The sequence below is a fragment of the Eptesicus fuscus genome, chromosome 11 (genome assembly GCF_027574615.1).
Source record: "Eptesicus fuscus isolate TK198812 chromosome 11, DD_ASM_mEF_20220401, whole genome shotgun sequence".
Taxonomy (NCBI): Eukaryota; Metazoa; Chordata; class Mammalia; order Chiroptera; family Vespertilionidae; genus Eptesicus; species Eptesicus fuscus.
In genome coordinates this window covers 78,734,585-78,750,493 of record NC_072483.1, presented here as the reverse complement: position 1 = coordinate 78,750,493, position 15,909 = coordinate 78,734,585, and the positions used below count along the sequence as shown (strand labels likewise).

General features: G+C 41.8%; 1 protein-coding gene across 2 annotated transcripts in view; it reads right to left on the bottom strand.

The window, feature by feature from the left end:
- Window positions 1-12,357, bottom strand: part of ACADL (acyl-CoA dehydrogenase long chain) — a 36,133-nt gene extending 23,776 nt beyond the window's left edge. For both annotated transcript variants that reach the window (XM_008145209.3, XM_028151090.2), the window contains exons 1-4: window positions 12,232-12,357; window positions 7,791-7,946; window positions 4,410-4,547; window positions 338-502 (exon numbers count right to left, since the gene is read on the bottom strand). In XM_008145209.3, the coding sequence (XP_008143431.2) occupies window positions 338-502; window positions 4,410-4,547; window positions 7,791-7,946; window positions 12,232-12,308 (536 nt within the window). In that variant the 5' untranslated portion in view covers window positions 12,309-12,357. The remainder of the gene's footprint in view (window positions 1-337; window positions 503-4,409; window positions 4,548-7,790; window positions 7,947-12,231) is intronic.
- Window positions 12,358-15,909: the final 3,552 nt, after the last annotated feature.

Sequence of the window (15,909 nt, the reverse complement as noted above, 5' to 3'; positions counted from 1 at the left end):
GTTCCAAATCCGTATTTTAAGAACCTGCTGAAAATTTCCATGTGAATTTCACACTACCTCTAAAATTCATTATGCCCCAAATTCAACTCACATCCTACCATTTTATTTGCATTGCATTATGTAAATAAGATCTCAAGCACAGCAGATATTACAGTCAGCTTTGTAGCTATGTGTACATAAGGCCTTGTTTTCCTATTGGAGTTTGAAGTTATGTGAAGGTGTGAATTACGCTGTGTTCATCTTTGTATTCCTTCTAGTATATTGCTCACAGTTTTGTATAAAGCAAGTAGAAAATATTTTGCTTCCTAGCCTTCAAAAACAACTGAATGTCATTTACCTTCCAGCCCCAGGCTCTGTCATGGCTATGGCACCAATACATTTCCCTGCAGTCATCCGGGGGATGAAGTGCTTAATCTGTTCTTCTGAGCCGTAGTTTGCAATATAGGGCATGACGATATCTGAATGAAGACTGAAACCTGGGCCTGTACAATTCGAATATGCTCTTAGAAAAAAAAAGAAGAGAATTTAAAGCACAAAATAGTTATTTTGTTCTGTTTTTAGTTTCTTTGATTTTCAATTAAAACAACAACATAATATTAAAGGTCTTAGTTTTACAAGACTCTGTCTCCTCCCAAACCAATAAAGTTCCTGAGGTTTTCTTAGTTTTTACTATTTTTTTCATTTCTGGTTCTAACCTTATAAAAGTACTTTAATGAAGCTCAATGAACACATTTAGTGAATTAAAAGATAAAACATTAAAAATATTAATCACCTACAACTGTATTCTCTAACACAGCAACTATTTTCATTTTGTCAAATTATCTTTATCATAACAATAGATTCTAATATAGCTGCAGTCATGGCATGAATTTTGCACTTATCTGTATTTTTAAATTATAGGAAAAAAAATCTCATTTTTTTACATAGTTGTTGTAATAATAATCTTCAATAGCTACAAAATATTACAAATTGTTTATGTACTATAATTTACCCTTTTTATTCTTCCACTGCCAGACATTTAGAGTGCTTCCAAATTTGGGGGATTATGATCTAACATGATAATTATTTCTCTATATATCTTTATATATTTTTCCATTACATTATTTCCTTAAGTTAAATTCCCCATAGTGGCATCCTAGATCAAAGAGTAGAAGTATTTTCATTTTTATATGTATCCATATTTTTAATCCCCCAAACATTTATTGTTCTACTTTATAATGCCCACCAAGAGTATATGAGTGGGTCACTTTCACTGCAACCTTGTTAGCACTGGGTATTACAATGTTTTGTTTTTACTAACTTTTGCAGATACTCCTAGTTAATTTAATTTACATTTGATTGGTAGTAAGGATGAACTTTTTTGTTTTGTTTTGTTATTTTTCTTGTAATGTCTTTATGTGTTTTTTTAAAATCTTTATTACAGATATCCCTCTTTTTTTCCCATTGCTCCCCTCCACCCACTTCCTGCCCTGCCCCAGGCCTTTGCCACCCTATTGTCAGTGTCCATAGGTAATGCATATATGTATATATGCATATAAGATCGTTGTTTAATCTCTTCCCACCCCTACCCACTTCCCTCTGAGAATCGTCAGTCTGTTCCATTTCCATGCCTCTGATTCTATTTTATTCACCAATTTATTCTGTTCATTAAATTTTTTATTCGTTTATTTTGATTTTTAGATTCAATTGTTGATAGGTATATATTTATTGCCATTTTATTGTTCATATTTTTAATTTTTTTCTTTTTCTTCTTCTTCCTCTTCCTAAAGAATGCCCTTCAACATTTCATATAATACTGGTTTGGTGGTGATGAACTCTTTTAGCTTCTTCTTATCTGTGAAGCTCTTTATCTGACCTTCAATTATAAATGACAGCTTTGCTGGGTAGAATAATCTTGGTGTAGATCCTTGCTATTCATCACTTTGAATATTTCTTGCCACTCCCTTCTGGCCTGCATAGTTTCTGTTGAGAAATCAGCTGACAGTCGTATGGGCATTCCCATGTAGATAATTAACTGCTTTTCTCTTACTGCTTTTAAGATTCTTTGTCTTTAGCCCTTGGCATTTTAATTATGATGTGTCTTGGTGTGGTTCTCTTTGGGTTCCTCTTGTTTGGGACTCTCTGTGCTTCATGGACTTGTAAGTCTATTTCTTTCACCAGGTAGGGGAAGTTTTCTGTCATTATTTATTCAAATAGGTTTTCAATATCTTGCTCTCTCTCTTTTTCTGGCACCCCCATAATTTGGATGTTGGTATGCTTGAAGTTGTCCCAGAGGCTCCTTACACTGTCTTCATATTTTTGAATTCTCATTTCTTTTTGCTCTTCTGGTTGGGTGGTTTTTGCTTCCTCATATTTTAAATCATTGATTTGATTCTCAGAACCCTCTACTCTACTGTTGAATCCCTGCATATTATTCTTTATTTCAGTCAGTGTATGCTTAATTTCTGACTGGTCCTTTTCCATATTTTTGGAGGTTTCTAGCAGATTCTTGAGTAACCTTATAACTATAGTTTTAATCTCTATACCCAGTAGTTTGTTTTCTTCCATTTCTTTTATTTGTGATATGTTTCTTTGTCTCTGCATTTTGGCTGATTCCCTGTGTTTGTTTCAATGTATTGGGTACAGCTTCTATGTCTCCTTGTGTTGATAGAGAGGCCTTGTGTAGTATGTGTTCTATAAGGCACAGTGACTCAGCCTCCCTAGTCACCTGAGCTGGGAACTCTAGGTGCACTCCTTTGTGGGCTGTGAACATAGTCTTGTTGTAGTTGAGACTTGATTGCTGTTGGTGTCACTGGGAGGATTGACCTCCAGGCCAATTGGCTATGAGGACCAGCTGCGACTACAATGGGAGAGCTACTGTGCAGGAGACACCCCTATGGAGCAGGACTTGCTTCAATGGGGCTCTGGTGCTCACTGAGTTTTCCCCTTGGGTGTGTCGTTTATGGATGTGTCAAGTTGTAATCTGATATGGTCTGACATTGACCACTGGGTACACTGGCTCTTGGATCTCCAGGGAGGTGCAAAGTCAGCCACTGCCTGAGGCCACCCAGCAGGAGCTACAGAGAGATGAGCAGATTCCTCCTCTTTGTATCAGGTTTGGGAGTGCCCAGATGAGGCCCAGCTGTGAAGCAAGGCAGGCTGGTGCTGGTGCCGGGTCTTAGGCCTTTTATTGATAGGTTTGTGGCTCCCTGACCCAGCTGTAGCTTGTTTGAGATTTTTAGCCTGAGCAAGGACAAGCCATTCATGTGCAACAGCTGTTGCACACAGCTTGGGTGGATCTGTAAATTGGATGAGGTGGGGTCTCAGGGAATCACCAGGGCGGAGCAAACAGAAATAAATGGCTGCCAGTCATCCCTGCTACCAGGGAGGTCCCAGCATAGGAACAATGATCCCTGCGAGCACCTTCATCTGGAAGAAAGCCGCCCCCAAGTTCCTGCCCCGCTGCCAGACAATCCAGTTCCTCTTCGTATGTGTCTGTGTCCCCCAGAGCCTTGCCCCAGTGCTGGAGCTCAGAGGAAGCAGGACCTTGTAAGTTCAGTTCATGGTGCTGGCCTTTTAAGAGGAACAGCTGGGTCCCCAGCAGCCTCTGTGTCACTGAGCCCCAACCTGCACTGGTTTTTACAGCCCATAGGGACTTCTTTTCCCAGCTCTGGGACCCTGGGCTGGGGTTCTGGTGTGGGTTTGGAACCCCTTGCTTCTCTGGGCGGCCTCCACACAGACGATCTCCCTCCCAATTAATAAAGCGGCACATGTGGGTGCTGGACCAGCCCATTTCTGGCCTCTGTACCTCCTACCAGTTTCAGTGTGCTTTCTTCTTTACTTGTCTACTGCTTTACTTCCATTCAGCCAGCTTTTCAGCGTTTCTGGATGATGGTTGTTCTGTATTTTAGTTGTAATTTTGATGTGGTTGTGGGAGGCAGCGAGTACAGGTACTTTTTTTTACCTATGCTACTATCTTCCCACTGGTCCTTGAGCTTTTTATCATCTAAAAAAAAAAAAGCCTATTTGCATTTCTTTTTTGCTGAATTGTTGGTTTAAATCTTTTGCCCATTTATCAACCAAAAATCTTCATTTGTTTTTGTATTGTAAACTTTTAGTATATTTGATGGAAATAGTTTTCCACTCTTCTCTTTCAAATGTCTTTTCAAAGAGATAAAAATAACCAAATGGGTCAATTACAAATAAAACTCTCTGATTTTCAACAGCACCCATTTAAAGAACATAAAAGCGAATTTTCCTACCTTGCCCCATTTAAAAAATGTGCAAGGGTATGTGGGCGGCATAAACCTTCACATTTTACACTGAATTTTCTATCCCGGAAAAAAGATTAGAACGCATTCTTTGTAATTTCAGAAAAGTGAGCAGTGTGCTTACAAACAAGATTCAACTTCAAGTGTCCCCGTACTTACTGCTCCTCCCAAACCACAGCTGCGGAGTACAGGTCCCCGCCAATGCCGCCGTGATGCTCGGCTATGTTGACCCCGAGCAGTCCTTGTTTTCCGGCTTTTTCCCAAAGCTCCCTACTCACTTCTCCAGCTTTCTCCCATCTGCAAATAAGAAACGTTTGAAAATCAGAAAAGCTTTTTTTTTCATGTGATTTTAAAAAGTGACAAGTGAAATTCATGAACGATTTTGTGCCTAAATGCTCTTTTAATTTAAGGTGCTTTTGTTGACGTCGTCCATACCCTTCTATTTGCATCTGACTTGTTTATTATTTCTCCTCCTTCTTGTTCCCTTCTTTACTTCTTCATTTGTGCCACTTTTTCTCACCTGCTCCCCCTCCTTACTGAAAGGTTAATATGGTGGTACACAGGCAGGCTAAATAGCCATCTCAGACGGTGGATAGAGAAAAATTGAATTTATTTAAGGGAAGGGGAGGAGGGAAAGGATACCCAAAGGGAAGGGCTGCACAACACGGAGCCCAGGGACATTGGGCCGATGATGGCAGCACCCAGGAGCTGGAGTTTCATCCTATGTGCAGTCACTGGAAAACTTTTGTCAGTGGGTTTGGGGGCTGAGGTGGTGGGCTGGGAATGCGGATGGAATGCAGGTGTGAGATCAGGTGTCTTTAGGACACTTTCAGCTCCTTATATGGTCTGACTCGGGGATCCAGCAAGCTTTTCCTGGCCTTTGGTGGAAAGTTTACAAATGGCCACTAAGGATTATATTGCCCTATAGCCCTACCACCTGCTATTTATTGGGCCTGCAAATTGCATCCATGAATATTCATGGGTGTAGTCTCTCTCAGCTGGTACCCTTAGGTGGTTGTGTATATAAGGATGGAATTTGCCCAACCTGCCCTGTAAAGGCAACTGCCTCCTGCATATTTCCTTAAAGTGCTGAGTCATGGGATAAGCACAGGTGAGGACTGACAGGAGCAGTCACCTTTATTCCAGTTTAAGTAGGAAAGCAGAGGAGAGAAGCACCTTGCAGCATAGCTCTGTCAAATGAACTTCTGAAAGGGTTAAAGTTTTGCCTAAGATTGTGCAACCTCTGCTTTTCTTCTTTAAAAATGAGAATGGGCCCTCGCTGGTTTTGCTCAGTGGATAGAGCATCGGCCTGTGGACTGAAGGGTCCCAGGTTCGATTCTGGTCAAGGGCACATGCCCAGGTTGCAGGCTCCATACTCAGTAGGGGGCGTGCAGGAGGCAGCCGATGATCAATGATTCTCTCATCATTGATGTCCCCCCCCCCCCCCCGCCTCCCCGGCTTTCTCCCTTCCCTTCCTCTCTGAAATCAATTTAAAAAAATGAGAATGGCATGATGAGGAAAGATATGGCTAGCTGGAGATAGTTAAAGTGCCTGAGATTTTTTTAAAAAGTGGTAGTTAGGTATAGTTAGTAATACATGGGGTATTTGAAGATACTAATTAAAGGTAAACACAGATCAGATACCTCAAGAAACTTTAAAGGAAAGAGCTGATTATCATGTGTTTGTTTGTTTTTTTGGAGTGTTTTGTACATTGCCTAAATATTTTTACTATCAACTCCAACTTGTCAACTTGTATCATTTTTACTTCAAGTTCTCACCAACAATTTTCTGGAACGGAATTTAAAAGAGTAAAGAAAGGAACAAAAAACTGTCTTAGAGTGAAGTATACGACATTTCTTTTGTCTTTAAACATTTCATTAGCTTATTCTTACCTTTACAAACTTTTGAAGCAACAATTTAAACTTTGGAGAATACTTTATGATTTAAAGGGTGAAATCTCTAGCTATTTCAGCTATAATTGAGATTGGAATATTTACACATTTACTGCCTAACTGCAAGTAAACATTTGTCCTTTGGGAAGAGGCCCTGGTAAAAGGCCCTGTGGCAAAATGATGATGTTAGCTCCTGGATATCTGACTGTACTGCCAGCGCCACCAAATCTTAGAAATACTGCCTCCTCCTCCTCCTCCTCCTCCTCCTCAGTCAATACTTGCTAAGCTCTTTAGGACAGCAGTGGCATTAGAAAGTTTTAAGAGAACATTTACTTGGTAAATTACAGAGGTAGAAAAAGTAATTCCTAGCCCTGACTGGTTTGGCTCAGTGGATAGAATGTCGGTCTGCGGACTGAAGGGTCCCGGGTTCGATTCCGGTCAAGGGCATGTACTTTGGTTTCGGGCACATCCCCAGTGGGGGGTGTGCAGGATGGGGATGTGCAGGAGGCAGCTGATCGATGTTTCTCTCTCATCGATGTTTCTAACTCTCTATTCCTCTCCCTTCCTCTCTGTAAAAAATCAATAAAATATATTTTAAAAAAGAAAAAAAAAAGAAAAAGTAATTCCTAGATGAAATGGCTTAGGAAACAAGTTATGGAGGGAAAGGAAGGGCCCTTGGAGCTTGGAGTGAGGAAGCTAAAGGTAACGTGCCTGGAGGGAGCGGGAAGAGGGAAAGTGGGGGAGGGGAAAGGCACCCGGCCTGCTCCCAGGAGGGAGAGTGCCCGAAGACTAGTTATGTATGGCACCAGAGTTTAGTTAGTTTGGGTCAGTCTTACCAAAAGTATTAATAAAAACGTAATAGAGGCTATTTCTAAATAATTTTTAAAAACCATTCTAATTGTAGGGAAGTATTGGCATTGAGTAAATTTTGAAAACACAGCAAAATCCTATTTTAATAGAAATGATAGCTTTTGGTCAATGAGGTTACTCATTCAGTAATAAAAATATTTTGAGGTAGCCTGTTGGCCTTTGAGCTTTTACGCATTTTAATTCATTCATGAAGCAGAAAAAGGAAGACTATGGAATGGACTAATATTTTATTGTCACTTCTCTGGTTTTCCAAAATATTATTCTTAGATTGATTTGAGATTTTCACATTTTAAAAAATTGAATATAATTGACATGCAACATTATATTAGTTCAAGTGTACACCATAATTCATTGTATATATTGCAAAATGATCACCACAGTAAGTTTAGTCTACATTTGTCCCCATACATAGTAACAATTTTTTTTTCTTGTGATGGGAACTTTTAAGATCAATTTTCAAATATGCACTACAGTAGTATTAACTATAGTCACCACACTGTACATCACATCCCCATGATTTATTTTATACCTAGACATTCATACCTTTTGACCAACAACCTTTCTTATTTTAGAATTGTATATTTTAAATTTCATTGACAAAGCTTTGAATTAGCTTAAAAATCCTGTAATCTTTCAGCACTCTACTGAAAGCAGTTATAAAGGTTTATAAAGCCCTAAACACAGTATTTTTTTAAATAGAACAACACACACCATTCTATGAAATAGTTCTTATTTTACTCGTAGGGTGCATTAGTTTAAAGAAAAATGTGCCACTTACTCTGTGTGATGAGGAACCACTTCTTCTTGAAAAAACTTCCTTACACTTTCCCGGAAAATGTCATGCTCTGAAGAGAAGATTCTTCTAATTCCTATATCTGTTAATTTTTTAGCAGAAGAAGTTTCTAGACGATGCTCCCCTCCGGAATGAGAACATCTTAAAAAAAAAAAAAAGAATATATGTACATTAAGAAAATTAAGTAAATTGCTACCCTTCATACCCAAATTAAACAATATGAAAAATCTTGATCTTTTTTCCTCCGGAGACACTTTAGAGACAGGGAGAGTCTGAAATTTGACAAACCTGTTCAAATTTGAGCATCACCACTTTTGAGAGGATGGATCGACCTTACCCGGATGAGCTTAAGAAGTAATTTACCCTTATCTAATGATCTCTTCACTTTCCAATTCATAAAGAGGAAATCATGTCTACAACTAACAACATGTGTGAGTTAAGGCAAAATAGTGTTGTCAATGATGTAGATTAAATTACGTAAGATTCAAATATTACAATAAAATAATACTGTGAAGTCTTCATGTCATATACAATGTTTACAATAATGCAACTCTCTCCAAATTAATATTTTTTCCAGAATCATATAATTTCAAATGGCAGGTATATAAGATATAAACTATGTTGATGCTACTGCTACATTATAGAGCTAATTTGAGTTTAAATCTAAATCAAAATGCCCACCAACCTTTATAAGGATTATTATGGAATTACTCAAGATCTTCAGAAACAGATCCTTCCCTCCCCCATCTTCCTATAGCAGTGGTCGGCAAACTCATCAGTTAACAGAGCCAAATAGCAACAGTACAACGATTGAAATTTCTTTTGAGAGCCAAATTTTTTAAACTTAAACTTCTTCTAACGCCACTTCTTCAAAATAGACTCGCCCAGGCTGTGGTATTTTGTGGAAGATCCACATTCAAGGGGCCAAAGAGCCGCATGTGGCTCGCAAGCCGCAGTTTGCCGACCACAGCCCTATACTAAGCTTAAAATCAGATGCTACGAAGTTCCTTTAGTTCAATGGTCTTCAGACTTCCCCCTCCCCTGCAAAGTACTCTTAAAAATATTTTGAAAATATATGTATCACTTTGTACATTTTCAAGCTCCCATCTAAAAACCATTTTATCATATATTCAAATATTGCCAAAGGATGTTTCCCTATTTTGCACAAATTTCTGTTTTGGGTTTCTCTCTTCTTTAGCTGGACCCTGCTTTTTTAAGTCTCTGTCCAGAAAAGACCCAGTCTTGTTTATTGGCAATGAACTTGTTTCAATCTTTTTTTCTTTTTCTTCCTGAAATGGATTCTTTTGTTCCACTTTATATATCTTTGCTTAATGCTATAGACTGAATTGTGTCCCCACCCAAATTCATATGTTGGAACTCTGACTCCTAATGTGATTGTATTTGGAGATAGGCTTTGAGGAGGTAATTTTAGTTTAAAGAGGTCATTAGGGTGGAGTCCTAACCCAAGAGGATTGATGGCCTTGTAAGAGGAAGAGAAAGAACTCTCTCTGTACAAAAGCCCCAAGGGAAGGCCATATGAGGGCATAGGGAGAAGGCAGCCACCTACAAGCCGGAAAGAAAGTCCTTCCTAATATTTGAATTGGCCAGCATGTTGGTCTTGGACTCTTCAGCATCTAGAATAAGGAGAACTAAATTTTTGTTGTTTAGGCCACCCAGTCTATGGTATTTTGTTATAGCAGCCTGAGCTGACTAATACACTTAACATACATTTTGTGTCACTTTGTTTTAGGTTTGTCTTTTATGTGCTTTAGTTTGTTAATACAATCTGAGAGGACTTTCAAGTGGTAACCTTTAGTTGTGAAGATTTAATACTACAATTTCTATACTTGGTCTGTCTTTTGTCTTCATAAAAAATGTTCTGACTGGGGAACTTATATGCATATATGCATGGCCCATGGACACAGACAATAGTGTGGTGAAAGCCTGGTAGGAGCGGGTCAACAGGAAAAAGAAAAAAAGGGGGGAGGGGACATCTGTAATACTTTCAACAATAAAGATAAATTTTTAAAATGTGTGGGATATAACAGTGAGTAAAACAAAAATCCCTGTCTTCAGGCTTACTTTCTAGAAGGGGAGAATGAATAATAGTAAATGATCAATAAATGAAAGAAGCAAATTATATAATACTAGAGGCCCTGTGCACGAAATTTGTGCATGGGGGGGAGGGGGTGGTCCCTCAGCCCAGCCTGCACCCTCTCACAATCCAGAACCCTTTGGGTGATGTCTGACTACCAGTTGATGTCCCTGCAGGATCAGGTCTAAACTGGCAGTCAGACATCCCTTTTGTAATCCAGGACCACTGGCTCCTAACTGCTTGCCTGCCTGCCTGATTGCCCCTAACTACTCTGCCTCCCTGCCTGATCGCCCCTAACTGCTTGCCTGATTGCCCCTAACCACTCTGCCTCCCTGCCTGATCGCCCCTAACCCCTCTGCCTGCCTGCCTGATTGCCCCTAACCACTCTGCTTGCCTGCCTGATCAACCCTACCTAACCCCTCTGCCTGCCTGATCGCCCCTAACCACTCACCTGCCTGCCTGATTGCCCCTAAGTACTCTGCCTGCCTGGCTGATCACCCCTAACCCCTCTGTCTGCCTGATTGCCCCTAACCACTCACCTGCCTGCCTGATCACCCCTAACTGCTTGCCTGCTTGCCTGATCATCCCTAACTGACTCTGTCTTGGCCCCTGCCACAGTGGCTTTATCGGGAAGTACGTCCGGCATGACATCCGGAAGGTTGTTCGGCTGTCCTGTCTAATTAGCATATTATGCTTTTATTATTATAGATATTAGAAGGTAATAAGTACTGTAGAAAAGAAAAGTAGAGCAGGGGTCAGACTGTGTGTGTCTGGAACAAGGCAAAAACAAAGGTTGCAGTGTGAAAGTGCAGTGAGGGTAAATTAAGTTAGAAAAATAGATTTGAGCAAATGCTTAAAGATGCTAGATTTAGCCAAGCAGGTTGCGGACATAAAACAATGTTCGACCAAGAATAAAATTAGAGCAAAGGCTGTGAAGCAAGATGATATTTGATGGGTTTTGACAGAGCAAGGAGGCTAAGTGTGGATGGAGTGAACAGAGTGACAAGAGCAATAGATGAAGTCAGAGGTAATGGGACCAGGATATGCAGGATCCTTGCAGACCACTCTCATATTGCATCAAATAGACTAAAAGTACTTGATCCCATAATTAAAAATGATTGGTTCCAATTTCTTGCTAGTAGAAATAAAATTGTAATGAGCCATATAGGTTTTCCTTATTTGGGATTTTTCCTTAGGGGGTGTGTGTGTGGGGGGATATGCTGAGATGAGGGAACTTTTGCTTTATAACACTGAATCATTTGTTAAAATAATTAGTAAGTAAAAGAGCAGAATTTACATTCAAGTCTGCCTGGATCTTAAATTTTTAGTTCCTGTGCTATGTTAAGGAAAACTTTGGAATATTTCTTTCTCTCTCTCTCTCTCTCTTTCTCTCTCTCTCTCTCTCTCTCTCTCTCTCTCTCTCTATCTCTCTATCTCTATCTCTATCTCTTTTTTGGAGGGGAGGAGTAATTTCTGAGTAAAATACACCAGGACACAGGAAAGTGAAAGAAGTGCCAGAGAGAATAAAAACTTTCAGTTCAGTCAAAAGTGTTCCAGAGAGAATATGCAAAGGGAAAGTTAGTTGGAACGTCCATTCCTTACTTTAAAGACCAAGGCACCTGTACTGAACACACTGACCACTGTTTCCCTAATTTATCTGTCCTAATACCCTCCTTAACAGTGCATCCTCGGTGATCCCGGTTGATCCAATGAATGGGTTTTATGCGTCAGGCAGCATCTGAAGCTTCTGATCTTACACACACCGCCTTAATAGCCACAGAGCCACTTAGTCCCCACTAATTCCTCTGCGTTTTATGAATGAAAGCATTTGTTAGTCATCTCAAGTCCATATCCTTGTCTGATGGGACCGTGGCCAGGGCTCCCCCGGACGTCTTCTGGGAGACCCGGGTCCAGGTCAGCGCCAGGGCTCTCTCCGGACCTGCGAGGGGGAGTCCCGCCCGGGGCTCACCGTGGGCCGCCGCCTCGGCCACGGTTCTGAAGCCAAAGGTCGCAGCCCAAGTTCAGCGCCAGGGTGTGCGGGGCAAGGGGGGACCCCCGGGCCCCCGCTCGGGGTGCCCGCCGCAGAACCTGAGCTGCGGGAGTGGAGCGGGAGAGGGGGGGGGGGTTTGGCGAACCCCCCTTTCGGCTGGCTCCCAGTCAAGTGAGTGCCTCCCTCTCCCGTCCCCACGGCCCAGCCCAGCCCCGGGCCGGGGCTGCCACCCTCGCGCGCGCCCGCGCCGCCGGGTTCCTAGTCCCCGGGAAGGTGGGTGTCGCCGCCCGGGCCCTGCAGCCTCCCGCCCGGACAGCGGCACCGGGCCGGCGGGCACTCACCTCGCGGACCGCGGCGGACCCGGGGCGCACCGGCCGCCCCACAAGCGCAGGGACCCACGGAGGAGGCGGGAGGCCATGGCTGGGACGGCGAAGAATGACTGGGGCGAAGGACGCGGCCAGCTGGCGGCCCGGGGTGGGGCTCTGCGGGGAGGGCTGTCCGGCCCGGCCCACCGAGCGGCCGGATCCCCGAGGCCCGGGGGCGGAGTTGGCCGGGGTGGCAACAGGCGTCCAAAGCAAAACTGTTTCTTTTCTCTGCAGCCTTCTTACTAGTTCGGAGCAGTTGTTCTTTCCAGAGTTCTTGAACCGCGTGTGGCCAGGGAGCTTCGAAATGGACCCAAACACAAACCCACGAAAGTTTTGTTTTGTTTTTGTCTGCACTGAAAATGGATTGACTCACCTAGGCCACTGTACACGAGTAGTTTAAAAGAATTGTGCTGTTATCTTTTTTTTTTTTTCTGGCAAAAATTAGTAACCACTTCCTTGGAAAAAAAAAATTAAGATATGCCCAGTATGCAAATAAAACTCTTTAGTTCAGTTCTCCAATAGTATTTGATTTGCATACTGGGCATATCTTAATTTTTAATGTCTTGCCATTAAAATGTCTTGCCATTTTTTTCTCTTTCCTCAAGTTTGATAGTCTGACTATCAATACTGTTTTGATAGTCTGCATTTAAATTGAATGAAGTTTGAGCTACTGACATTGCCGGGTTTGGTTTTTTGATACTAGCACACCTCTGAAGGTTTTGAACTCCAAAAAGTTTGCAGAGTGGATTTAAGAACTGTAAGGCCATTTGAATAATGAAGGACAATCATCAAGGGCCTGAAAGGGTGCGAGTGAAAAAGAGGATTTGTGTTAGAAATTAAGAACTGACAACTAACTGAATGCAGCTTATAAACAAGTGGGAAAAAAATAGTAAGATTACTTCCAAACAGTAGCATGTGATTATTCGTTGACAGGGGCTGCTCATGGCCCCCCCCCCCTGCCCACCCCTCTCCAGGCAGGCTTGCCAGAATTTTGGACTTGCTGGCTGGCCTTCTTCATAGCTCCACCATTAGGAATGTATGCCATAAATACGACTTCGGTGTGCCTCTGTGTGGTCTGAGAATCACTACAGCAGTGCTCTTATTGAATGAGAATATCGGATGATGAGATCTAGGATTCTGTATAGTAAACATGTCTCACAGGTGATTTTTTTTTTTTTTTTTTTTGCAGGCCTAATGCATCCAGTGTATTTTTCTTATATAAAAACACTTGGTGGCCAAAGCTGGAGCCCAGGTCCTCTGCATGGAGACTCTCCCATGGAACTTGACTAGAAGGTAGGTGAATTCCTGACGTGGGAACTTGGTCTCTATAGAGGTGTGTGAGTGACGTAGATGTGGATCTTGGAGATGGCATAAAAGGTGGCCTAGGCAAAGTTGCCTAAAGTGGCAGTGTAGCCTCCTTCATACCAGTCATCCCCGACAGCTTATTGGGCCAGAGGGCCCAGATAACGCCACCGTGCCTGTGGGGTAGGAATGAGGTGCACCAGCAATGGCCTGCCACCTTGCCGGGGATGGCATGGGGTGTGTGAATCTTCATCGCCAGTAGCCTTGCCATCCAGCATCTATGGAGGGGAGGTATCAGGCCCCACACATGGTGGTTACTATCTCTTTGGAGCACTTAACACCTAGACTAATATGGCCCTTATAGTTCCTGAGGGCAACAATTGCCTTGAACTTGTCCCAGTGGCCTGCTCAGGTCTGCTTTTGCATGGGCCGAATCTTTTAAGATTTTGCCCCATTTGCCACACATATGTATTTTTTTCTGTATCATTTGAGAATAAGTTGGATCCATCATACCCCTTCACCCCTAGTGTTATATTCCCAGGAACAAAGGAGTTCTCTTAATAACCATTGCACAGTTATCATGTGTAGGTATTTAACCCTGATATAATATTCTTAAGTAATCTACAGTCCGTATTCCTTTTTCGACAAATGTCGCAACAATACCCGTTCGTTATAATGAGTTCAGTTAAAATAAAACACAGGGACCAGCCTTGAAACGTCCCTGGGAAGACAAAACCAGTTTAGTCATACGAAGCTTAATTTAATCTAACAAAGCTTGAACTAACTTGAAAATCAGATGCAAAACTTGAACTATTTCCCAAGGTTGATGTGCAAGTAACCACTGACCAGTTCCCTATCATTTGAGAAAATTCTAATATTATAAATGTGAAGAAGAAGTCACCGTTTGCTCACTATGTAAGCTGCATTAGAACAATATTTCCCTGAATCTCATTCCATGTTATGATGTGAGTGCTTCCGGTTCTGAGAACAGTCATTTTGGTGTGTGTGCAGTAAACTTCTACTGATTACTACTTGGGTGATTCTTCGGTTTTACTCTGGCTATTTCTGAACTCTTGACAAGTGCAACTCTGGCCTAGTTCCTCCTGACTTTCTTTTTCATTCACGTCACTTGACAGTTTTGGAAGAGTGAACGCCAGGTATCTTGCAGAAATGTTTGGTTGTCTTGAGGTTTCCTCATGCAGAATTGGTGCATAAGCAGCATGGCACCCCCTCAGTACAATGCATTAGAATGTCCCTGAGGTTAGTTTGTCCTGTTCTTGGTGAGGTTAATTTGAACCTCCTTAATTTGGTTAAAATAGTGCCCACCAGGTTGCTTCACTGTAAGATTACTGTGTGTCAATTTGGGAAATAAGAACAGATATGCTTCTGAATGCAGAGGGATCCGAGCTAAAATGAAATGAAAGGTGTAGCAAACTACGCAGATAATTTAGGCAACTCACCCAGTGTTTCGTGAACGCTTTGAGCCATTAATATCTTTCTGGCGCTTTTGCCTGGGAGTTCTACAAGGCATGCTTTTATTAACTGAAGTGTCAGTTAGGGGCCAGAGTACCTGGGAATGTTCCAATTAGTACATGCTAACTTTAGGCGTTGACAGAAGGGAAAGAAAGATAAGGACACTAGAGGAGGGTGGAACAAAATTATGAGAGGGTTATAGAAAAGGAAGGAAGGAAGGAAGGAAGGAAGGAAGGAAGGAAGGAAGGAAGATAAAGAAACCAGTCTAACTGAAGGATATGTGCTAGGAAGGAGTAGGAATTCAGGTTCACCATCAGGAATTCAGATTTATACATGAAATTACATGGGTTTGAGTCCTGTCTGCTCCTTACTCTCTGTCAGTTGCCATTGTTGGGATTAAGTGGGCTGGTGCTTATAAAGCGCATGGCACAGAGGTTTGCTGCACTGTCCCTATTCAGTTATTGTTGGCCAGTATTTTTATTATTATTGAATATCACACCAGGGAATTTAGATTTGATGTGTAAGGAGCTAAAAGTCCTCATTTATTCTCTTACTAGAGGCCCGATGCACGAAATTTGTGCAAGGGGCTCAGCCCTCACAGCCCCAGCTTCGTCCAGAAGGACGTCTGGTTAATTAGCATATTATGCTTTTATTATTATAGATTATTATAGATTCAGTGAATACTTGTTGACTTTCTCCTGATATTAAGGACAGATGCTGTACAAGATAAAATCCGTGCTTTCAAAGACTTTGAAATACAGTTGTGAAAATAAGACTATGAGATGATTTAAAATATAAAACTCCACGATAAATGTGGGAGTAAGCCAACAGCCCAGCGTAGGGAGCGGACACGGTGGGTGGCCTACTTGATTTGCTTCT